The 26469-nt window shown below is 42.9% G+C and overlaps 1 protein-coding gene across 1 annotated transcript in view; it reads left to right on the top strand.

The window, feature by feature from the left end:
- LOC124544771 (extracellular serine/threonine protein kinase four-jointed) overlaps positions 1-26469 on the top strand; it is a 1021279-nt gene that overhangs the window by 651505 nt on the left and 343305 nt on the right. Inside the window, exon 3 of the mRNA XM_047123448.1 lies at positions 10819-10862. Within this exon, the coding sequence (XP_046979404.1) occupies positions 10849-10862 (14 nt within the window). The 5' untranslated portion in view covers positions 10819-10848. The remainder of the gene's footprint in view (positions 1-10818; positions 10863-26469) is intronic.

Raw genomic sequence — 26469 nt, 5'->3', positions numbered from 1 at the left:
GTTTACTCAAATTTTTTCTCGTTTTGGCCCATACTACAACTTCTGAAACATGACTGACCTCGGATTTTAGCACGAACAGTAGCGGTACATGCATTTCACTGTCAGAGGTATAAGAACAATTTTCAGTTACAGTTTGCGGGTCAGGGTCTCTTACCTCAAATTGAAACATTTATCCTTGCTCATCACCCTTGAAATTTGTAATATAATCACTATATGAGATTGTATTTGCAACCAGTGATGTAAAATTGTATTAAGGTTTTTGGAATACAACGTAATGAACAGAAGAAAAATTACATTCAAATCTTTAGTAAATATTTCTGATCGTGACTCATATTGCATAACACATTTAAATACAGTTGCTGTTAGTTATCAGCCACCCGCTCGCCCAGACAGCTCAACAACACTTCGGTAGCCCTTCACAGTGTCACAACTTTGGAGTCAATGAGGTTGGAAACGATCGGCAACACAACAGTCGACACGAAGTGTTCCGAACGGCGCTGACTTTCAACATCAGAACTCGTGGACCAGCGTCCGACTTGTCACACCTTTATTACGGCTACTCTATTGAGAACTTAAAACATATTTATGTAAATCACCAATTAATACACTACTGGCCATTAAAACTGCTACACCACGAAGATGATGTGCTACAGACGCGAAATTTAACCGACAGGAAGAAGATGCTGTGATGTGCAAATGATTAGCTTTTCAGAGCATTCACACAAGGTTGGCGCCGGTGGCGACGCCTACAACGTGCTGATATGAGGAAAGTTTCCAACCGATTTCTCATACACAAACAGCAGTTGACCGGCGTTGCCTGGTGAAACGTTGTTGTGATACCTCGTGTAAGGAGGAGAAATGCGTACCATCACGTTTCCGACTTTGATAAAGGTCGGATTGTAGCCTATCGCGATTGCGGTTTATCGTATCTCGACATTTCTGCTTGCGTTGGTCGAGATCCAATGACTGTTAGCAGAATATGGCCTCGTATCACTAGCAGTCGAGATGACAGGCATCTTATTCGCATGGTTGTAACGGATCGTGCAGCCACGTCTCGATCCCAGAGTCAACAGATGAGGACGTTTGCAAGACAACAACGATCTGCACGAACAGTTCGATGACGTCTGCTCGGAGACCATGGCTGCGGTTACCTTGACGCTGCAGCACAGACAGGAGCGCCTGCGATGGTGTACTCAACGATGAACCTGGGTGCACGAATGGAAAAACGTCATTTTTTCGGATGAATCCAAGTTCTGTTTACAGCATCATGATGGTCGCATCCGTGTTTGGCGACATCGCGGTGAACGCACATTGGAAGCGTCTATTCGTCATCGCCATACTGGCGTATCACCCGACGTGATGGTATGGGGTGCCATTGGTTACACGTCTCGGTCACCTCTTGTTCGCACTGACGGCTCTTTGAACAGTGGACGTTACATTTCAGATGTGTTACGACCCGTGGCTCTACCCTTCATTCGATCCCAGCGAAACCCTACATTTCAGCAGGATAATGCACGGCCGCATGTTACAGCTCCTGTACGGGCCATTCTGGATAAAGAAAATGGTCGACTGCTGCACTGGCCAGCACATTCTCCAGATCTGTCACCAACTGAAAACGTCTGGTCAATGGTGGCTGAGGAACTGGCTCGTCACAATACACCAGTCACTACTGTTGATGAATTGTGGTATCGTGTTGAAGCTGCATGGGCGGGTGTACCTGTACACTCCATCCAAGCTCTGCTTGACTCAGTGCCCAGGCGTATCAAGGCCGTTATTACGGCCAGAGATGGTTATTCTGGATACTGATTTCTCAGGATCTATGCACCCAAATTGCGTGAAAGTGTAATCACATGTCAGTTCTAGTATAATATATTTGTCCAATGATTACCTGTTTATCATCTGCATTTCTTCTTGGTGTAGCAATTTTAATGGCCAGTAGTGTATTTATCAATAATCCGCTCGCCCAGACAGCTCAGCAACACTTCGGTAGTCCTTCACAGTGTCACAACTTTGGAGTGAATGACGTTGGAAACGATCTGGAACACAACAGTCGACACGAAATTTTCTGGTAAGCACTTCTGCGTTACGCGACACGTAATTCCCTGCAGTTGATCTTCAAATGTTTGTACACAGCCGAGATGAACTCCTCGCTGTTACAATCACTTTTAACATCAGTTCTCATGGGCCAGCGGCCTACTTATCACACCTTTACTATGGGTAGTCTATTGAGAACTCATAACATCTTATTTATGTAAGTCACCAATTAATAAAAACTTCGGTACATGTGCTGTCCGAGATTCCGTGACACAGTGTCAGTATTGGCCTTTGAGCAAACAAGTTTGACAACCAGTGCGCTACACCAAGAGGAAAATTTTTTCCTCAACCATCCTCTTTGTACTTACGGTAGTCCAATGCGGAAGTAATCGCAAAGTAAGCGAGTGAAAATTGCTGGGGCGCGTTGCTGGTGTGGGCAAGGGTGTGCACTGAGGGCGCAGGTGTGTGGCGGTAGGTGGCGCAGGACGAATGCGTCGGCCAGTCACGAAAGGTCAGCGGCGCCGCGCCGAGCCGCGCATGTGCAGTCGCTACTCAAACAAGTTCTCCGCCGGCCGCCTCTCAAATTAATACCTATTAAAGAGAAAGCTTACGTCATAAATTGTGAACTCAGATTCAAATCTGGCGGTGGCTGGGACGTAATTCCACGACGATCCCGGCCCGAGAGGAATGATTTGAGGGAAGCGACCGGCGGCAGGCGGGCCTCTGGGACCGCTGTGCTGGCTCACACTCAGCTGCGCGTCCCACCGTCTCCCGCCACACAGCTGTTGTTCCGCTGCGAGGCGATTCTCATATAGATGTGGCGCTGCCAACGTGACGACTCATTCACCGCGAACAAGTGCAGCGCGCCCGTCACAGTCACGATTACAGCGGTACTCTGGTAAGCACTTCTGCGTTACGCGACACGTAATTCCCTGCAGCAGACCTTCAAATGTTTGTACACAGCCGAAATGAATTCCACGCTGTTACAATCATAATTGCAGTGGTACAGCCTACTGAGAGAATGTTCTATGCTGTAAGACAATTAATTCTCAGCGGCAGCCTGTCAAATGTTTGTACGCAGCTGAATTGATTTCCTCGCCGTTTCAATAACAATTACGACGCTACACTGAAAAGCTAATCCGTATCACGAGATTTTTCAGTATGTATAGCATACCTCCAAATACAGTGGTCAAAATAAATGCTGGGTATAATAGGAAACAAAACTGCTTTTGTCCTTTGAGATAGAGTCAAAAGAAATCGAAAATATTGAAATAAACTCGTTTCCTCTTGGGAAAAAGACGAAACCTTACAGAAGATTCACATTCAGACACTACAGTTTCTTCTCACTGCCATCTTGCGTAACACATTGTTTATGAACCAGATGGCCCTTCTCGTAACTGGAGACACTTTGAAATGCGGGTAAGCATACTGTTTGCCAGTCTGTCCAGATAGGTCAGTGGGATACTGCTCCATTCCTTTGCAGCGGCCTCTGCGTGGTCTCTGATGGAACAGGACGACCGCCAACCGCTCGTTTAAGCATGGCGCATGCATTTTCAATGCAGTTGAGATTTGCAGAATATGGGGACCATTCCTTCCGACTGTTTGTGTCTTCCATTAGGGTGCTGTTTACAAGATTGTGCCGGCCGGAGTGGCCAAGCGTTTCTAGGCGCTACAGTCTGGAACCGCGAGACCGCTACGGTCGCAGGTTCGAATCCTGCCTCGGGCATGGATGTGTGTGATGTCCTTAGGTTAGTTAGGTTTAAGTAGTTCTAAGTTCTAGGGGACTGATGACCATAGCTGTTAAGTCCCATAGTGCTCAGAGCCAGAGCCTCCGAGAATCGAACCCGGGACCCCGTGCTCGGGACCCGAGAACGCTACCGCGAGCCCACGAACTGCGGACGGGACTCACGACAGAAGAGCATTGTGTCCCAATGCTGTCTAGTCAACAAAGAGTTGTTTCGTGCGCATGCGACACGAATCCCTCTCCGAACAAGCTTTAGAGAAGGAGGTCTTCTGGCAAGTAATGGTTACTCGTGGAGCCTATTTCGCATCATTCGTGTAGGCCCTGCAATTCCGTAGCTGTTTGGAACTGCCGCCGTAGGTGTGTCACATTATTTTGATGGTATCTACTTGCTGCTATACGCAGATGACGTTCCTGCGCACCTGTTGATTTTCTTTCCAGGACGCTACTGTGACGATCCTCAGCTGATACTGTCGCTAGTAACTTGTTCCAGATTTTTGAACCATTACTTTGACTCACAGTAACATTCACTGCGACGTCCACCTACCTTATCTGCTGCCCCATTGGAGTGACTATACGGAGCCTCTGATCTTACGTTATTGTTGTCTGAACCACCCTGAAGCAACACATCTCTTATGATGTCGCGTCCCAGTTTTGTAGTGCAATCGGAAAGTTGACGACAATCTGAGGGTTGTTGGGGTGTCCACATTTGTTGTCGGAGATGAGAGGAAGAAAGCTCTCCGAAGTAGAACTGTGGTTACTGGTTGCAGTGATAATATTTTAGTATTAATGGCAGGATGGGTATGCGGAAGAGTTCAGTATTTATTTAAGTAATTCATCTACTATCTCTTTGATAACTTATAAAAGAGGTAAGAGTTCTTAACCCCTTCTTTAATAAATGTCAGACTCAATTTATTCTTATCTACAGGCCACTCGCCTAAGCTTACAAGAGACAATTACTATTCCGTAAATTGTTCTTGTTAATTACGGAACTACAAATGCTATCTATTACTTGAGACAAAGACAGATCCTCTATGTTCAAAATCCATTCCTCAGAATAGATAATGATTACTTACCTTGCAGATACGTGCGTGTCACCAGATCTGATCACCGACTTCTCGCTGAGAATATTACTTCTGCATTCTTCGGCTGCTGCTGCCTGGCGTAGCTACACGATGGCTCCTCAAAGCGGCCATTACTGCTCTCTCTCTGCATCCTCTCCCAAAATCTCTTGCTTATATACCGTTCTAAGTCGAGGCTGAACTTCTATAATAGTCGTTCGGGATATTTCCATCAGCTGGCTCCTTCGACACCAAAACACTTTAATGTTCGATTTCTCTTATAGGTTTCCACTCGATGTTACCACTTTACGTATACTGGAAAGCTTCCTTTAGCGTCAGGGCTTGTGGCACTTGGCGCAGTCTCCTTTCATTTGGTCTGACAAGTATTGCTTATTAATTTTTTTTCTTGGGACTGGACAATGATGATACACAGCACAAGTACTGCAATGTTTACAGGTGACACAGTTGCCATAGATTGCACAAATTGGTCCCTCACAGTAGAAACAGCGACTGTTTTCGTTAGAATTTCATTACAAACAAACCAATGTATTGACATGATTACGTGTTTCCGGGTCACGACATTCAGCCTGAAAGTTTCGGTAATATGCAACATCTATTTTGAGCTCTGGATATGTGCACACCTACACATGAATTGGTGTCTTCAACGCCTTCCTTTTTTATTTGTTTAAAATTAAATTATTTTTTTAGTCTTAGTTTTGTTGGCTTTCAGTTCGTGCTCAATCAACGATCTCTGTAATGGAAAGCCGATACGACAGTGTACTGGAGACGATTTTCTTGTCACTTACGACGATGCGAACGAAAGGGTAACACAACATCCAGTTACCAAGAGCAGAAAATCTCCGACCTGGCCGGGAATCAAAACCGAGCCCCTTCCTCAAAGCCTTCTTGGGACTGCACAAAGTAATTTACTGACGGGGCTTCCTCCTTTGCCAGTAACCGAGCACTTGTCGTCTGGCGGATTCTCCCCATTCTTCTGAACAGTACTTCGTCCACATTCTCGTCTACAAGTACTTTAAGTTGGTTATTTCCTTCATTTTTATGTCATTCAAATTATCATCTGAATATCTATCTTAGTTTCTTGGAACGAAGCAATGTTTGTTGCGTCCCATCGATCCAACATGTCAGACGTCTATTAACTGTAGTCTTTCTTTTTTCATACCACCGTTAACTTTCTTCACGAGTTTAACCTCCTCCTTTACGTATACTGATCTTAGACTTCCAAAGTTCCCTAAATTCCCCAACTGTTGTTTGCTTTCCCTTTGTCTTCACTTTATTCAAAGGTCACCGGGGTTCTATTGCTTACATCGCAACTTGCCCGCTAACAGTTATTAAGTGCTTCAAAGGTAATTTTTGCCCATGATAATTTGTTCAATTTGCTTATTTTCGAAACTCCGTTTATACTCATACCGATTAACTTAATTGAAGCTGAATTTAGTCCCTCCCCCTCCATTATTTTATTTCTATTTTCTTGTATTTTATTTATTATATTCCATGCTCTTGGTTTCACTCTAAACCTTGTGGAGACAAAAAAACTCACACGTAAACATCCTGTTTAGATACTAAACAGGTAATAATGTGTCGAAAGGCCGGCCGGGTTGGCCGAGCGGTTCTAGGCGCTTCAGTCTGGAACCGTTCGACCGCTACGGTCGCAGGTTCGAATCCTGCCTTGGGCATGGATGTGTGTGATGTCCTTAGGATAGTTAGGTTTAAGTAGTTCTAAGTTCTAGGGGACTGATGACCTCAGAAGTTAAGTCCCATAGTGCTCAGAGCCATTTGAACCATCTGTGTCGAAACCTTAATGTGGAAAGGCTCTTCACTAGGAATAGTATGAAGCAGCAAAATAGAACTTCTCAGGATGGTGTCAGCGAAATCTTGTGGCATTTGCTGCAGCTGTGTTGTAGTGGGAACCGAACAGAATGCACAATTGTTAGTCAAGAAAGTATTTAGTTGGTGACGATAAATAATCTCTTTTAGCAGCCGTTGTACGTTGACTAAGCACCATTAAGCACTCGATCGCAGTAAGTGTCTCTTAGTGCTTCCATCAAAGTACGTGGACGAGCGGCATTCTGTTGGAAAATACACCTGGAATGCTGTTCATGAACGGGAGCACAACAGATTTGCAGTCGGCTGCGTGGGACAACCACGAGAGAGCTCCTGCTGCAAATGAAATCACACCCCACTCTGTATATAATGTGTGTATGTTCCACAACTCTTCCTAAAGCAGTGGATCGATTTCAAGCAAATGTTGTACACATGTCACTTATTGTCTGTAAAGAATCGATGTGACGGTAAGAACCACAGATCTATCAAGCGATTTGGGGTGAGGTGAAAACGCAGTGTAGCTCACTACCCGTGAATATCCATACTTTATTCATCCACTATTTGAGAATGAGAGCACTTGCTCACTCGAAACAAACTGTACATATGATTTCAAACATTTACGCAAGCTTTTCTGGCTAAAAACTCGTACAAAACAGCGAAAGGAAAAAAAAAAACTTTATCGCCTACTAATTTTTGCTATTGATGCAGTAAAACTGCAAAATGGAGCACGAGTGTAATTTATCATTTCTTTACTAATAACAGTATTAGCGACAGATTTTTTGAGGCACTATTCACATATGCCAGTGAATATACCAGCAAAATTATATCACTGTAAGGCATAGGAGATATTACATGTTAAGCGCCAAGATGCGTGTAAAACTGCCGCATCGTGCATTATATTTATAATTTGTTACTACTTTGCTACTAACTCTATTCGCAACACATTTTGCAGACAGTAAATAAACATACCTCTGGACGTAACTGCAAAATTATATCAGTGTACGACTCTTAGTTAAGGAGATACCAAGTCATAAAAATTGAACTTCGTGAAGGTGAAAGTGCAGGGCGAAATTCACTAGAGATATAGGGGAAATATATGTACAAATACGTGTGAAATACGTTTTATGTGTGTGAAATATATTTGACATGTGGTCGCAGGTAAAGTCATGTGTGAAAAGATGATCGTAAACCTCTGGAAAGGTTTCAGTCAAATTTGGTACACATATTAGTTACGGTATCGAAATAAATACCCGGTGGTAAACATGGACTGTAAAATGCGTACCTTAACAGCTATGAACTTTATTCTGTAGAAGGGATGCGTTTCACATTGGTGAAGATAAACGCGTGCTCATTGCTCTTAAGGTTTGCATTTAGAATCCATGTTTACTGTAATTTTTTGTTGCATCAAATGATCGTTCCTATCATATATTTGAATATTGATCATTATTCCTCACACACACATACACGCAGTTTTATATATGTACAGTCAGTTCCACAAGAAAGCGTCGGCCATATTTTTAAATGTAATGTCCGCAGCGACGCCCCTGGTAGTGGTTTCGGATTAGTAATCAATACGTTGTTGCACAGTGTGAGACTTGAATGTTTTGTTTTGTCCGTTCGCAGTTCAAAATGAGTGCAAAATATCTGAACCGTCACGAGGCAGTGTTCCTTGTAAATCATCTAAAGGGACCAAAGCTTTCATATGGAGCCGATGCCAAAATTCTTAGAAAGTCAGAGTCATTCGTTGCGAAGTGGGTCAAACGATATTTAGGGGATGGAAACGTGGATCATTTACCGGAGAGAGAGCTAATGTGCCAAGCTATAGTCGATAACATGATTAACTATTAGTTAATTGTGTAATTTGTAATAACATCTATTTTCATGTAAACGTATATTTGTAAAAGTGTCTTTTATTTCATACAGATATGGCGTACACTTCCTAGTGGAACTGACTGTGTGTGTGTATATTATGTGTGTGTGTTTGTGTGTGTGTGTGTGTGTGTGTGTGTGTGTGTGTGTGTGTGTGTGTGTGTCAAGAAAGAAAATAATTCTCATGTACTTCTGAAATATCCTCGGTAGGATTCATATTAATTCTATACAAGCACTGTTAATGAAATATTTTACGTCTTTTACGACTTTTTGACAAACTATCTTCGGGATCTCCACTGCTTGACGTCACTTCAAAACTTACCCGAAAAGGGTAATATCCGTCTACAGTTTTTATTAACATCAGAATAGCGATATTGAGAAGAAGCAATTCGTACATCTTCGGATCCCGCCTAAAGTGCCTACGAAGCGAAATGATTCGGGCTGTCTAGACAGTCAGGCACGAGGTGTTTGTTGTACAGTGTGGTTCGCGCTGCAGGCCGCACAGTTAATAAATAACTCGGATGTGTGCCGTATGAAACTGTATTACATAATCGCGACTCTGCGTCGAAAGTAGAGGAGAATAGAGTGGATGTGTATATTATTTTTGTGAACATAATTTCTCCAAGACACGTAATGTAATGGATTTGTGGTTGTGTCTAACACGAACTGTAAGTCGAGTGAGCATGTAGGCGTACGTTTGTAACATGTATTGGCTGCAGTTTCATGCCTAACCTGCTAAGTGACTTGTGTCGAGTAAATAAATAAAAACATCTGGTGTACTGTATTAGGAACATGACAGATCGTTTAGCAGAATTACGACCCTCTGTCATCTTACGAATTATTTTTTAATCTCACGTCAAGAATAACGAACTCGCGAATTGCACACTAAATCTGCACAGGAACAAGGACATCTATATAAGATCTCAGATTAGAGGAGTATTACAAAATCACAGTATTCTATCTTGATATGGCAGAATTAAACGAGGTCCCTCCCTCACACGTACTGCATTTTGAGTACAAATGGAAACAGTTACATTGTTATTCATGCTAACACGGATGAGGGCAAGGAAGAATGAACAAATGTTAGAGAATGCGTGTTGCATTGGGTGCTGACTGAACTCGTCACATTCGATGGTTAGCTCAGTTAACGCTCGATCTGACCGGAATTCCACATCCTCCTTCTCTGTAGTTTATCGTCTTCTTCCTTACCTGTTAACATTCAAGAGGAACAGTATGCCGATTCTTACTCGGCCATCTAGGTTTATGTTTCCTGGTCTCCCTCGTCATTTCAGACCGGACAGAGCTCTTTCTATAATGACCTCGCCGTTGACGGGACGTTAATCCTAGTCCTGATTCTCTTTTTCTTTCGTTTCCAAATAGCAGTATCAACAATGAAATTCCGCCTGAAGTTTAGAACGTACAAACCGACTACCATTTTTCCGTCCTGAATCGTTTAATGACTAACCATTCCACAAAGGCAGTGTAGATACCGGAAGCACCTGAAATAGTGTTGAGAAATAGTACTTGAAGCACCTGAAAACAGGATACAGCTCACGGGCGTACACAGTAAAAAAAAAAAAAAAAAAAAAAAAAAAAAAAAAGAGAGAGAGAGATCTTCGCAAACAGAACTTGCATCTAATCTAGTCGTATCAGTTTAGTAGTAGTTACTGCAACAGACACTGCTTGTGAAATCTCAAAGGTGTTTCGACGTTCGCCTCTATTCTCCGTTTTAACTGCAAATGTCAGATGGCTCTGCGTTCTGGATTCTTCGAGTAGAGCGATGGCCATGTTAATAATGTTAGAAACCATTAATAATGTGAATATAGAAAGTATTCACATGTATCTGACATAATCTCACAGCAAAATAGTGCATACAAATCAGAGGCGAACTATACTATCTCTGATTCTCGCCAGTACATGTTTCGTGTATCGTATATCACTGTGCGTACTCACCTCTCTCTATGCTATAACTATAAAATATGACAAAGGAGACTTATTTTCAACGCAACTCCTGATACAATCAAGACATAGATCGCAAATTTGGAAAAAGAATCAGTAATATTTGTTTGTGGAGAGGCTAATTATTTAAATTTTTTCTAGTATTTTCTTTACTCGACAGGGAAGATTTGAACTCTTGAATTTAAACCAAACTAGATATAAATAAAGTTTTATATTTAACTGCGTGTTAACCAACAGTCAGTAGTAAGTGCTGTTGTCTGTTCAAGCGGCTTACTTCGTGCTGTTTACACTCTATTATTATCTTTGTTGCAGATGGAGTTATGAGACAACCTTCGTCGCTGTATGAGCATTTCTGAGTAAGTAGACTACTTACGTTTCTTTGGCAGTTCCGCCGCATAATTGTCTTGAATTATATATTTTTAACAAGAAGGCATTAATAGTTTTAGTTTCCTTCTTTTATGGCACTACATACATGAATCATGGTTCAAGTGAAAGAGACAGAATACCACACAGAGGCAACACGACCACAAGAATAAAGCAGATTGAATAACACTCCAACACGTTTACGGGAGTCAGAACGAAGGAGTGTGATACACGATAGCGTGTAAGGAAATTACGAAACCTTGGGTAAAGTAATAACTTCTCATATTTACGTAAAGTGAAACTTCGTGAAGGTTCTTTCTGAGCTGGTGCGTCATACAAATGTATAAAACCATTAACAGCTAATATTTTTAAACAATGCCCACTTGGAAAAAAAAGTTTTTAGTTTTATTACTTTTCTACGTGCAGTTACAAGCTGCGCAATCATTACGCATGATTCCGAAAAGAAATTCGGGAATATCTCATCTTTCAAGTTCGCACATGTGGTATTTCGCTTTCAAAACAACCACAGAATGAATTCCGAAAATATGGCGCACAACAGTACACCACGGCACCGCAAGGAGCGCTAAATAACGTGCCATCGCTTCTCTATGTGTACTCTGTCTCTTTAGTTAAAGTACACGCTGTACCAATTCTCACAACTGTGTCTTTGGAGAATGTACTCAAATTTCAGTCAAACTGATATTCTCAAGACTAACAATAGTGTGCATAACAAAGATACGAGAATATGTGGTAAGTTGACGGATCCAGTAAGAAAGCAAATATTTTACCAGAAACGAAGGAAGTATCACCCAACGTGTTTTGCATAATTGGTATCAGCTACACTGCGAGAAGTATAAACTGGATAGCTGCCTGCATACCAGGCGACATATTTCTAAACTAGGAGTTGTGACATTCGAGGTTATTATTAATGTGTAATAACGCGAAGAATTTGCTTCAATGCCGGCCGAAGCGGAAATAATAACCGTAACTATAGGAATGTTTCCAATGGCGGAGAAGGCTTTTCACTTATGTAATTCCAATCCCAAAGAAAGCAGGTGTTGACAGATGTGAAAATTACCGAACTATCAGTTTAATAAGTCACAGCTGCAAAATACTAACACGAGTTCTTTACAGACGAATGGAAAAACTGGTAGAAGCCGACATCGGGGAAGATCAGTTTGGATTCCGTAGAAATATTGGAACACGTGAGGCAATACTCACCTTACGACTTATCTTAGAAGAAAGATTAAGGAAAGGCAAACCTACGTTTCTAGCATTTGTAGACTTAGAGAAAGCTTTTGACAATGTTGACTGGAATACTCTCTTCCAAATTCTAAAGGTGGCAGGGGTAAAATACAGGGAGCGAAAGGCTATTTACAATTTGTACAGAAACCAGATGGCAGTTATAAGAGTCGAGGGACATGAAAGGGAAGCAGTGATTGGGAAGGGAGTGAGACAGGGTTGTAGCCTTTCCCCGATGACATTGTAATTCTGTCAGAGACAGCAAAGGACTTGGAACAGCAGTTGAACGGAATGGACGTTGTCTTGAAAGGAGGATATAAGATGAACATCTACAAAAGCAAACCGAGGATAATGGAATGTAGTCGAATTAAGTCAGGTGATGCCGAGGGAATTAGATTAGGAAATGAGACACTTAAAGTAGTAAAGGAGTTTTGCTATTTGGGGAGCAAAATAACTGATGATGGTCGAAGTAGAGAAGAAGTAAAATGTAGACTGGCAATGGCAAGGAAAGCATTTCTGAAGAAGAGAAATTTATTAACATCGAGTATAGATTTAAGTGTCAGGAAGTCGTTTCTGAAAGTATTTGTATGGAGTGTAGCCATGTATGGAAGTGAAACATGGACGATAAATAGTTTGGACAAGAAGAGAATAGAAGCTTTCGAAATGTGGTGCTACAGAAGAATGCTGAAGATTAGATGGGTAGATCGCATAACTAATGAGGAGTTATTGAATAGAATTGGTGAGAAGAGGAGTTTGTGGCACAACTTGACGAGAAGAAGAGACCGGTTGGTAGGACATGTTCTGAGGCATCAAGGGATCACAAATTTAGCATTGGAGGGCAGCGTGGAGGGTAAAAATCGTAGAGGGAGACCAAGAGATGAATACACTAAGCAGATTCAGAAAGATGTAGGTTGCAGTACGTAGTGGGAGATGAAGAAACTTGCACAGGATAGGGTAGCATTGAGAGCTGCAGCAAACCAGTCTCAGGACTGAAGACCACAACAACAACAACAATCTACTAAACTGAAATCGCTGAAAGAATCTGCTGCACTAAACATGAGGTGCTGCGAAGATTAACCACACTATGCACCAGCACGAGTACTTTCGTATCGTCGGGAGTCAAAGCGGCTGTTCGCGTTCCAAGAGCAACCGCATCGTTCAGGCAATCGCCATCAACCAACTCCACCACTGATACGCTCATTGAAAAAGGCCGGAGGCATTATGGATATGGTATTCTTCTGTGTTTATTTCAATTTTTCCTTGCGTATTTATGGTCTCTGTGCTATTACACATGCTTCGTTGGTGAGTTAAGCTGTAAATTAAGATAAGACAACTGCGTCACCCGATTTTCTCTGTCACCGATACGAGAGTGAGACAAGAATTACATAATTTTTTATTGAAAATGAGACCACTGCGACTTCTAGTACTCAGCCACACACAATTGATATCATCAAAGTGTACAGGCCTGAAGATGATTTTGACGCAACGTCGAAACTAGTAGCAAAGTAAATATGAAATCTTAAATGCAGCTGGAGGAGTTTCATTTTCAATAAAAGAAATTATACCAGCTGATGTCCCACCATCAGCCAATTTAAATATGGATGTACGAAGAGAATTACATAATGTTATTTCCTCTGTACAGCAACTATTTGGGGCTAAGTTAATTATGAGGCGACACATTTTGAACCAAAATAGCGGCGATCCTTAGACAAGCTCTTTAGTTTGAAAAAAGACGCCAGCAACGCATGGCTACTACAATACTGGAAGACAGTCTGTGGTTGGAAACACTCAGGTAATGGCAAACAAACTGATCTCAGGAGTTCCAACAGAACTCACTGGTAAGACAGACGTAGCTTTTGTAGGAACGACCGCTCAGAATAGCTGTAGAAAATGGTGCCGAGTTTTTAAACGGGAAACATTTTGACGGTGTCCTGGGGCAGTCAACACGTGGCGTCCAGGTCCATCAATGGTGACCTCGTGGACAATGGACAGCCTCCGTTGGCCGAACACGGTGAGATTCTAGGACCTACAGCACGAGTGGGCAACCGGCAACCCGCAGATCGGATCCTTTCCGCGATTGGCTTCAATCCGGACCGGAATGAAATTCGTTGGACAAGAAGCGAGTCGCTCACATTTTAGTACATCCGGGACGTATTATAAAACCGCAGCTGTTGAAATTGGAGGTAATTTATAACGAATTAACTGCAAGCAGTTGCTTTTATAGGCGTTTCTTTTTCCATTGTGACATTTCAAGATACCTGGCATTCCACCTTCATACGCTTAACGAGTCGAATTTGAGCTCTTCGCATTGTTACGATTATAGTACTGCCCTTCCCATTCACTTAAGACCCCATGATTTTCTTAGATTAAGCAGTCTTCAAAGTAAAGACACAGGTGAACTGCAGATATTGGCTGCGAGTGGGCATTGATGTAAGTCAATGGGGTAAATTGAAAACTTGCATAGAAGTGGGATTCGATGCCGGTTCTCCTGCTTACTAGGCAGATATTCTGACCACTAAGCATCCGGGCACGGTGGTCCTCGCAACTGCACGGGCTACCATGTCCCGCCTACCGTCAGACGCGAAGCCTCAGCTTGTCCACACAGTACTGATGTTGTGCCTCGTGCCCATTATCCTCATTACTCGCTGCATTTCGCCGATTCCCGCAAAAGTTCGAGCCTGATATGCATCCACAACAACAGACACCACATATGTATAATCAAGGCGAAGACGGCGAATGATCTCTTCAGTGCAGATGCACAACAGACACGAACTCTTCGAGTTTGTTCTGTTAAGAATGAAGTGTTGAGATCTATCTGTAAGGAAGTCTTGAATCCAGTCACGTATCTGCTCCGATACTACATAGGCTCGTTTTTTTTTCACTAAACGACTGTGTGGGACGATGTCAAATGCCGTCCTATAGTCAAGGAACACGGCATCAACCTGATAGCCGATGACTACGGTGCTGTGGATCTCATGGAGGAACAGTGCGAGCTGAGTTTCACACGACCTCTGCGGAATCAATGATGATTTTTAAAGAGGAAATTTTCATTCTCCAAAAACGTCATAATTCCTGAGCGTAGAATATGTTCCATAATTCTACAACAGACTGACGCCAACGATATAGGTCTGCATCTATCTTAGGTCCCTTCCAAAAAACTTGGTTGAGCCGTGCTTTTTTTCCATTCATCCTTCGCTGCTTTAGCGATCTACAATAAATTACTGCTGGAAAGGCAGCAAATTCTTTCGCATAATGTTTGTAGAATCGTACAGATATTTCATCAGTATCTGAAGTCCTTACACTACTAAGCAATTTTAGTTGTTTTTCTGTTTCACATCGGCTATCTCAGTATCGGTTATCTCAGCTGACGTTCGTATGACGATTGAAAGGGGGGACCGTGTTACGATTTTCCGCGGTGAAACAACTTCGGAAGCCCGGATTCAGTATTTCGGTCTTTTCTCTGTTATCTTCTGTTTCGGTGCCAGTATGGTCACTGAGTGAATGAATAGATGACTTTGACCCACTTACTGATTTTGCATGCGACCAAAACCTCTGAGGGTTTTTACTCATTGCTTGCCTTACGCTCATTTTCGCTTCGTTCTGCTTTTGTTTGTCACCTAGATTTTTATTTCTTTTGAATTTGAGATGATGTTCTCTTTGCTTACGTAGCAGTTTACTATCACGGCTATTGAACCATGGTACGTCTTCCCATTTCTGAACACCTTACTCGGAACATATTTGTCTAGGGCACACACTTTGGCCGGCCGGTGTGGCCGTGCGGTTACAGGCGCTTCAGTTTGGAACCGCGTGGCCGCTACGGTCGCAGGTTCGAATCCTGCCTCGGGCATGGATGTGTGTGATGTCCTTAGGTTAGTTAGGTTTAATTAGTTCTAAGTTCTAGGGGACTGATGACCACAGATGTTATGTCCCATAGTGCTCAGAGCCATTTGAACCATTTGATCTAGGGCACATTGAACGATGCCTTAGAATTTTTCCTTTTCTTCTCCCCATCTTCGTCCTCAACACCGAATATTTGATGCTGACTGCTAAGATACTGTGAAATTTGTATTATGTCACTCTTTTTCAGCAAAAATATCTGCCTACCTTTCTTAACATTCTTTGTACGAGGTGTTTTCATAGATGCTATCACAGCCTTATGATCATTCATACCATCCTCTACGTTAACTGATTCGATAAGTTCATGTCTGTTTGTTGCCAGGAGGTCTAAGACGTCACCCTCACGAGTTGTTTCTCTAACTATTTGCCCAAAGGAATTTTGAGAAAAGAAATCCAGAACAATTTCTCAGAAATTCCTGTCTCTGGCACCAGTTTTGATAGCATGACATTCCCATCTGGCAAGTTGAAGTCATGCCGTTTCCAACGGTATGTTCATGAAAGTTACTAACAATATTCTGCAAGTTCGGCTGAAGCGCTATAACGCAAGAACTCCAGACCCACGTCGTCTATAAAAGCATCCGATTGCCATTTTTGAGCGATCTTTGATACTTAGCTTTACTCAGATTAATTCACGTTCGCCGCGCGGGGTAGCCGCGCGGTCTGGGGCGTCGTGCCACGGTCCCGGCAGCTCTCTCCGTCGGAGGTTCGAGTCCTCCCACTGGAATGGGTCTGTGTGTTGTCCTTAGCGTAAGTTTGTTTAATTTAGATTAAGTAGTGCGTAAGCTTAGGGACCGATGACCTCAGCAGTTTGGTCCCATAAGACCTTACCACAAATTTCCAAAAAAATTCACATTCAGAATTCGTGACAACCTCGTTAGATTTTACTGAATTCTTTACCGCAATAAACACGCCACCGCCAATGACGACTAACCTATCCTTACGATATATATTCCAATATGGAGATAGTATTTCGTTGTCATTAACGTCCGGTTTCAACCAACTTTCTGACCCTAATACTATCTGTGCAATATAATCTCCAATAAGCGATACTAATTCTAGGGTGCTCCAGCAGTTAGCTAAATCACATTAACCTGGTCGAGGATCAAAAGTTGCACCCAGCAACGTAACTTCTTCAACCATTTGTGGCGCAACTGGCCGTCGGACTCTCCCAGGAGCAATTCCTAAATGGCCAATTAATTCGGATTTCCGAATCACGTTCTTCAACCAAGATGCGGAAAGAACACTTCTCCGTATTCTTTTAATGTCTCGATACTTGCGAAGAGCAGCAGCACTGTTGCTGTTGCTGTGATAACATAGCTCTACGTGGAAAGCCCTACTCACCTGACCAGACCCATGCTGACTGTCTGCAACTGTAATGCACATCATGCTTGTATTTCAGCCCTACGTCGCCGCAGGACCACCGGCGCCTAACGGCAAGTCATGATACCATCAACGCAAATCCTGCAGTGCACATTCTGAACATCATTCCTGTAATGTTGGGTACCCGTACTGTAAACAGTTTTTCGTTCGGGCTGGGCCAAGTTGCGAAAGTTTAATTACAACCACCCAGTACCAGTTGTAACATCTGCGCCACTTTCTACTAGCAATTTAACTGCACTGTATCACTGCGTCCATCACAAACATACAAAAAGTTTTAAGTGATTGTTAGTAGGAGAACATATTGTTGTCAATGCCAGTTAAAGGAAATACACAATGAAGAAGACTAAATATTCCAGATCGCTATCTGACGTACCGGCCACTGCTTGTGTAGAAAAATAGCTCTGGTGGGACCCGTATGCAAGGCTGACGGACACACGCTGTTGTGTTCTCGTTAACGTGAAATAACAAATGTTACGAAATGTTTGTTGACACACTTCTGTTCGCTCCTCCTTAATGCTTTTCCATGGCTGAACTGATTCAAGAAGACATTTTTAAATAATCACCCACCCAAAATACGACGCCTCCTTTAATACGTCCGCCCCTCCTCCCCACCCAAGATTGTGGGACCTGCGCGGCGGTTATATATGCTTCTGGTCGTTGAATCCATCATGATTAAGAATATAAGTTATCTTTTGGGTCATTTAAATGAAGTAAACCATGACTTTGGGGGTTATAAGCCTGTTCTGGAACACAGAGTTTGCGTCTTGTAATTCTAGAATGATTCCTCCGCCTTTCCTACTCTTCAAAGTCTCGATTTTTAATGAGACTGGCAACTTAAATTCACGACAGTTCGAAATCATTGCCTCATCTTCTAGCCTGTCAAGATGCTCATTGTATACCGACATAAATTGTTACCTGTTGGCTAACTGCGGTTTTTTTCCATGTCTTGTTTGATATCCTGAACAAGTTAATGAAATGGCTGCATTATACTAACGACTGGAAAGACTGAAGTATGGTACTGCTCTCTGATATGATTAGAAGCTTCTTAGGCAAGACTGTTCTTGCATACATGACTGCGTGTGTGATGGAATGTTCTTCTAAGGAGAAGATAGGCGTTTGTTTTGAGGAACGATAATTTTTCGTCGAGTCTGCTGTTTTGGCAAAAAATAGCGCAGTGTACCTTATTTCCGCATGTTGGTTTTTCTCCGTCAGCATAAATTCCGTAGAAATCTTGATATTTTTCGTGAATGATATTTCGTAATTGTAGTTCCGTATGGCCTGCAGTTCTGTTTATGCTATATGAAAACACTGTTAAGCTGGAGATTATCGCAAAAAATAGGTATTGGTATATCCTATTTCTGTGCGTAGGTCGCAAGTCGATTACCATGTATTATGGACATGTAGCGCTGCGAAACATGTATGCATAGCTACATTTTGGCCCAGAAGGATATTATGCCTGTGACGTATATCCCTATCCAGCTTTTCGACATTCTCTAGAATTGGATTCCATTGGTGGTTTGTTATTTTAAGGAAGAATTCATGTACTAAAATTAGTCTTCTAGTTACGAGTGGCATTTCTGTAGCTTCCAGTCGCAAAGCATTTGTACATACGGAGTTCATAGAACTGAGGAATGTACAGAGACATTTGAACTGACCATGTCTGGTTTTTCCAATGATTGACAAAGGTATTTACTACTTCTGCGTGCATTCCCCTGTTCTCAACACGCCCGAACAGTCTGAATTCTCGGCGGCGCTCATTGCGCACCTTCACATCAGCTCGGTCACTGCCCTTGCAGGTAAGGCGTCTAAATGAGCGCGACTGAACGCTAAAAAGCGTTCTAATTTCCTGTCTAGCTTCGGAACGAACCGAGTAACAGTGCGAAATTCTAAAACTGAATGAGTTTCAAATTGTGGCGTATACTTGTGGCCTTTGCAACACATTGGATTATAAACATCAGAGTCTTGACCAAGACATGTTACTTCATTAAAATTGACTGCAAGTTTCACCTGGAAATCACACTTAAACAAATAAAAAATAAAAATTCCCCTTGGGAGGATATGACAACGAAATAAGTGGTCTACTAAGTGGAAGTAACCTGCTTGAAGCTGTGAAGATAGTGATCAACAAATGCATTAACCCTGGAAGAATACGAGAAGAATGAAGAAATGCTGATGTGATACTACTTTTTCAAAAGGACGATGGGGGAAACTCGAAGAATTATCTTCCAATTAGCTTGTTATCACTAGTTTGCAAACTCCTGAATAGAATTGCAACAGATAGGACTGGATTTATATCAACCTTTTGAGCATGTGGGATTTCGGAAAGATTTTTCTACTATGGATGACTTCCAGACTATTCTCCTTTTTTAATTTTCAATGCGATAGAGTCTGATGAATTTCTTGAAAGATTTCGTGATACCTTCAGCTGCCATTCTCTTTATTTTATGTTCGATTGTACATTTTTATGAGCATAACATGGAGTCATAGGAGTAACGACATACATGGTATAATTTACTACTAAAACATCACCCATAAAATATTTGAAAATGGCCTAAGGCCGAAATTGTAACTCGTACATGAGAATGACAGCTGAAAGCATCATGAAATCTTCCGAAAAATTCACCTTCTTCGAGAAAACGACTGAGTATAACATAAGGATTCATCTGGCCTTCATACATTATCGACTCCGTGGAGATCTGCTTAAACATAAAGGCCCTTGAAAATGCCAGGCTAAAGTCATGTCATATGAAGCTCGTGGAATACATCTATGAACAGGCAACAATGACAGAATAGATGTAGAGATTACCACCACGAAGATCCCAATTGCCAAAGGCGATCGCCGAGGTGATACTATCTCTCCGAAAATGTTCACCCTTGCATTGGAAGATGCATTCATATTACTAGACGGGAGTAACAGAGGAATAGAAATCAATGGATCATATCTGAATCATCTGAACTATGCCGATGAGGTGGTCATAAGTGAAGAAACTAAAGAGTATGATTTGCGTCTGCAGAGACTGGCTTGGAAATGAACATCAGTAAAATAAAAATTCTAAGCCCAACAGGAGACCAACCGCTTACAGTCGGAAATAAATCTGTATGAACTGTTTGATGTATACGTCTACCCTAGCCACAAAATTGAAGTAGGTAAACATAATCAAAATGCATAAATTTCTCGCAGAATGGGTCTGAACCAGGCAGCATTCCAGAAGCTAAACATTTATCCTGAGCAACAAGCATGTCCACATAAACTGAAATCTAAGGCTGGGGGCTAATATGTGCAGCGGGCCATAGAGCGACGGATGCTAGAACTCAGCCTCAGGGAAACGTTTCGATCAGAGGACATTAGAAGGAGAACAAAGGTAAGAAATGTCCTAGAAAGAGTTGCAAGTCCGAAACGACAATCAGTCGGACACGTAACTCGAATAGCTCACAGCAGGTAGACCCCTAGAACTGTCCATTGGAGACCATGGGACAACAAGGTGACGTGAAGCTGACGTAAAGCTGTTGGCTCTAACACGATAGTACCAGGTGGCTCAAAATTGAAGACAATGGAAACAAATGGAAGAGGCCTATATGCAGCAGACGACTGATATAGGCTGAAGAAAAAGAAGAAGAAGAAGAGGGAAAGGAAGAGATTTTAAGCTTTGCAACCATTGCGAGATCTGTTGATTACAGCAGCGATATGCTGACAGTGCGCCTATGTTTTGCTGCTGGAACCATCAGATCTCATGATGAATGCAAAGCCGAAATCGGTAACCAGCTTTAATAGATTAGGGTGTGATCAAGACTTTTACTTTGTTTTACACAGACTAGGCGTTTTGCCTTAGGGAAACACAGTGAGGATATTGTGATTCGTTTTTGTCGTACAAAGTGTTCAGAATAATATATATATATATATATATATATATATATATATATATATATATATATATATATTAATTTTATTCTGAACAAAATTTTATTTGAGGTGATCAAGATGTACGGGAACACTTTGTATGATAAAAAGGAATTACAATATATATATATATATATATATATATATATATATATATATATATATATAGAAAACGATGTTTACCTACCAGGGGAAAATTAAACAGCATGATGTCCTGTTTTGTAACTTTGTTCGTTACTTGTATATGAACAGTAGCATTCTTTCAAACAGCACACTATATTTTTCATTCGGTAGTACAAAATATACATTGACTTGTTCCAGCACAAAATGCAGGTACTCCGAGTAATGAACGCATCTTCTTGCAAGATTTAATAGTAAACGAATGTAAACACAATGTACGGTGGCCAATGAGAACTCGGCACAAGATACTGTGTCCTAGATACCCATTGTGTTGGTAGCACACACGTGTATTCTCCTTCTTAGTGACACTTTACCCAGGAGACGGGGAAGAATTCATGTTAAAAACGTGGCATATGCGGTGTCCTCTAGGTTATCATTAGATCTCATGATGAATGCAAAGGTCAGGAGTCTGTGCAGGCCAGTCCATTACAAGGGTCAATAACTCCAGTACCGAGTATCCCACAACAGACACTAACTAACCACTGACGCTGATGCTCTACTTGTCTCAGCCATCGCGGGTTTTCACTGGAAGTATGTTCTTCGTATTTACCTGTCCTTTGCTTTAGAAGAAACAAGCGCCGGTGAAAAGAACATGAGTGAAAAGTTCTTGTCGATAAGGATTTATTGTTATGTCCACTGACAGAACTGTAAACGATTCTAGAAAAGGCTGGAACTGGAAACGTACTAGAATGCGATGTAAACTACGCCTCCTGTTCAAGTTGTCGTGTGTTGACCTGAGGATTCATTGCAACAGAAGCTAGAGCTGTAACTTCGGTGCTTCGTCTGCGCGAGCTTTTCCATCGGGAAGGTGAGTTCTTTTCGTGATATGGCTCCCTCAAGAATTCCTCTGCCTGAATTGCGTTACAGCCACATTCAACCACAGTGAAAGAAAAGTAATTACGTTACACAGTCAAGAAATTCGTTTACTGTACAAATGATATCGTTTAAAACTGCTACAGTGCTGTGCTACTCTGATGTGGGCAACTTTCCCATGATTTTTCATCGCCAAGTAACAAAACTGGATGAAACTTGGAACATACATTGAAAGAACTACTACAGTTCAAGTGACTCAAAGAAATACGCAATAGAGAACGAAAAGTCACTTTTATCCAGAGATTATAATTATACTGAAAGCGCCGCGATTTACACTATGTTATCTAAACTGGCTGAAAATTCGTGGCGCCCTCCATCGGTAATCCTGGAATTCAGTAAGATGTTGGCCCACCCTTAGCCGTGATGACAGCTTCCACTCTCGGAGGCTACGTTCAATCAGGTGCTGTAAGGTTTCTTGGGGAATGTAGCCCATTCTTCACGGAGTGCTGCACTGTGGAGAGGTATAGATGTCGGTCGGCGAGGCCTGGCAGGAAGTCGGCGTTGCAAAACAAGCCAAAGGTGTTCTATAGGGTTCAGGTCAAGACTCTGTGCAGGCCAGTCCATTACAGGTATGTTGTCATGTAGCCACTCCACCACAGGCCGCGCATTATGAACAGGTGCTCGATCGTGTTGAAAGATGCAATCGCCACCCCCGAAAGCTCTTCAACAGTGGGAGGCAAGAAGGTGCTTTGAACATCAATGTAGTCCTGTGCTGTGATAGTGCCACGATAAACAACAAGGGGTACAAGTCCCCCTCCATGAAAAACACGACCACACCATAACACCACCGCCTCCGAATTTTGCCGTTGGCGCTACACACGTTGGAAGGTGGCGTTCACGGGGCATTCGCCATACCCACACCCTGCCAGCGGATCGCCACTTTTTGTACCGTGATTCGTCACTCCACACAACGTTTGTCCACAGTTCAATCGTCCAATGTTTACGCTCCTTACACCAAGCGAGGCGTCGTTTGGCATTTAGCTGCGTGATGTGAATGGTTTACGAGCAGCCGCTCGACCCTGAAATCCAAGTATTATCACCTCCCGTCTAACTGTCATAGTACTTGCAGTGGATCCTGATGCAGTTTGGAATTCCTGTGTGATGGACTGGATAGATGTCTGCCTATCACACATTACGACCCTCTTCAACTGTCGGTGGTCTCTGTCAGTCAACAGACGAGATCGGCCTGTACGCTTTTGTGCTGTGTAAGTGTCCCTTCACGTTTCCACTTTATTATTACAGCGGAAACATGGACCTAGGGCTGTTTAGTAGTTCGGAAACCTTGCGTACAGACGTATGACACAAGTAACAGCCTATCACCTGACCACGTTCGAAGTCCGTGAGTTCCGCGGAGCCGGCCGCAGTGGTCGAGCGGTTCTAGGCGCTTCAGTCTGGAACCGCGCGACCGCTACTGTGGCAGATTCGAATTCTGACTCTGGCGTGGATGTGTGTGGTGTCCTTAGGTTAGTTAGGTTTAAGTAATTCTGAGATCTAGGGGACTGATGACCTCAGATGTTAAGTCCCATAGTGCTCAGAGCCATTTGAACCATTTTAGTTCCGCGGAGTGCCCCATACTGCTGTCTCACGATGTCTAATGACTACTGAGGTCGCTGATACGGAGTACCTGGAAGTAGGTGGCAGCACAATGCACTTAATATGATAAACGTATGTTTCTGGGGGTGTCCGCATACTTTTGATTACATAGTGTATGAAGGTCACTGGATATTGCAAAAGGCGAGGGATGTTTCTTAATGAGATGTGTGATCACCACGGACGGCAATGCATGGTGTGTAAAGTGCTCCCACGATGGTTGTATGTGGACAAAAAGTTATCTCCTGTGGTAAAGATAAATGGCACATCCTGTGTACTTCAATCTGAGACCATACAAACTGTGTTGTAACCCAGTTATGATTTCTTAGCAAGACGTCATCGGGTGATACCTTAATCGGGTTAAATGACGCACGCCTACAGACATGATCCACGAATGACAAACTGGCAACTGGGGATCGCTTCAGACCACGGTAAATTAATTATGACTAACCTACCCATTATAACTGCCCGTTGAAACCACCCTCCCTCCCAGGTGGCCAGCGTTCGGCCAAGCCCTGTTTGCGCAAGGTGCTGCATCAAGTCTGTCTTACACGAGCAACTTTCTGGTTAAAATCGACTACTCCATGAGAGTGCGCGCCACGTGCCTGCGTGTAAATCAGCCGCGAACGACACCGCGCGTGATCAGGTGACGTGAACCGTCTATTGTCTGTGTCGAGCGTGGAGTTCTAAAATCTTGAGTACGCTGTATATTACGCATGCGCAGAGACGGGAGACTGTCGCGTCGTCTGCTAACATCATAAGTTAACCTATTCTTGCGGTGGATAACACTCTAGTCCTGTTACAGTAGCAGAACGTATAACGTCCTCTACTACTGTACTGTACTTCAATATTTATACTGACTTCCGGAAGGCATTCGATACAGCTTTGCGCCGCTGCCTAATGAGCAAAATACGAGCTTGTAGAGTATCAGACCAACTGTGTGAATGGATTGAAGAATTCTGTAGTAATGAGGACATCGCATGTTGTTCTGTACGTCTTCAGACGTACATATAACATCGGGCGTGTCCCAGCGGGTGTTACAAACGATTGATTTTCACAATATATGTAAATGATCAATTGGATAACTTCCGAAGACCCAAGAGACTTTTTTTGAGGATCATGCTGTTGTATACAGAGAAGTCACATTGCAAGAAAATTTTAGCGAAATAAATTTATAACTGTCAGTAGCATGATTATTATAATTTTCGCTCTTTTGTTTCACGAATGATTTCCTAAATATTATAACTTTTTCATTTGCTGATGAAATTGTAGATTCTTTGCATTGGGTACGGTTGCAATTGTTGATTTTATCTTGATCCTCTCATTCAGTTTAATTAGGGTATTATGCTAAGCTGTTAGTCACTCGTTAATAATATTGTTTCGGTTCAAATTAGAACAGATATAGAACTTCTCATCGATAATATCCCATGTTGATGCCAAGAAATTTCTCTTTGCTATAAAAAATGACTTCTGTAAATTCTTGATTCGCAGAGTATGTAATGTGTTGAGAAATACACTCCTGGAAATTGAAATAAGAACACCGTGAATTCATTGTCCCAGGAAGGGGAAACTTTATTGACACATTCCTGGGGTCAGATACATCACATGATCACGCTGACAGAACCACAGGCACATAGACACAGGCAACAGAGCATGCACAATGTCGGCACTAGTACAGTGTATATCCACCTTTCGCAGCAATGCAGGCTGCTATTCTCTCATGGAGACGATCGTAGAGATGCTGGATGTAGTCCTGTGGAACAGCTTGCCATGCCATTTCCACCTGGCGCCTCAGTTGGACCAGCGTTCGTGCTGGACGTGCAGACCGCGTGAGACGACGCTTCATCCAGTCCCAAACATGCTCAATGGGGGACAGATCCGGAGATCTTGCTGGCCAGGGTAGTTGACTTACACCTTCTAGAGCACGTTGGGTGGCACGGGATACATGCGGACGTGCATTGTCCTGTTGGAACAGCAAATTCCCTTGCCAGTCTAGGAATGGTAGAACGATGGGTTCGATGACGGTTTGGATGTACCGTGCACTATTCAGTGTCCCCTCGACGATCACCAGTGGTGTACGGCCAGTGTAGGAGATCGCTCCCCACACCATGATGCCGGGTGTTGGCCCTGTGTGCCTCGGTCGTATGCAGTCCTGATTGTGGCGCTCACCTGCACGGCGCCAAACACGCATACGACCATCATTGGCACCAAGGCAGAAGCGACTCTCATCGCTGAAGACGACACGTCTCCATTCGTGCCTCCATTCACGCCTGTCGCGACACCACTGGAGGCGGGCTGCACGATGTTGGGGCGTGAGCAGAAGACGGCCTAACGGTGTGCGGGACCGTAGCCCAGCTTCATGGAGACGGTTGCGAATGGTCCTCGCCGATACCCAAGGAGCAACAGTGTCCCTAATTTGCTGGGAAGTGGCGGTGCGGTCCCCTACGGCACTGCGTAGGATCCTACGGTCTTGGCGTGCATCCGTGCGTCGCTGCGGTCCGGTCCCAGGTCGACGGGCACGTGCACCTTCCGCCGACCAC

The sequence above is a fragment of the Schistocerca americana genome, chromosome 8 (assembly GCF_021461395.2).
Source record: "Schistocerca americana isolate TAMUIC-IGC-003095 chromosome 8, iqSchAmer2.1, whole genome shotgun sequence".
Classification (NCBI taxonomy): Eukaryota; Metazoa; Arthropoda; class Insecta; order Orthoptera; family Acrididae; genus Schistocerca; species Schistocerca americana.
The sequence above is the reverse complement of the archived record's forward strand: the minus strand, read 5'-3'. Positions and strand labels throughout refer to the sequence as shown.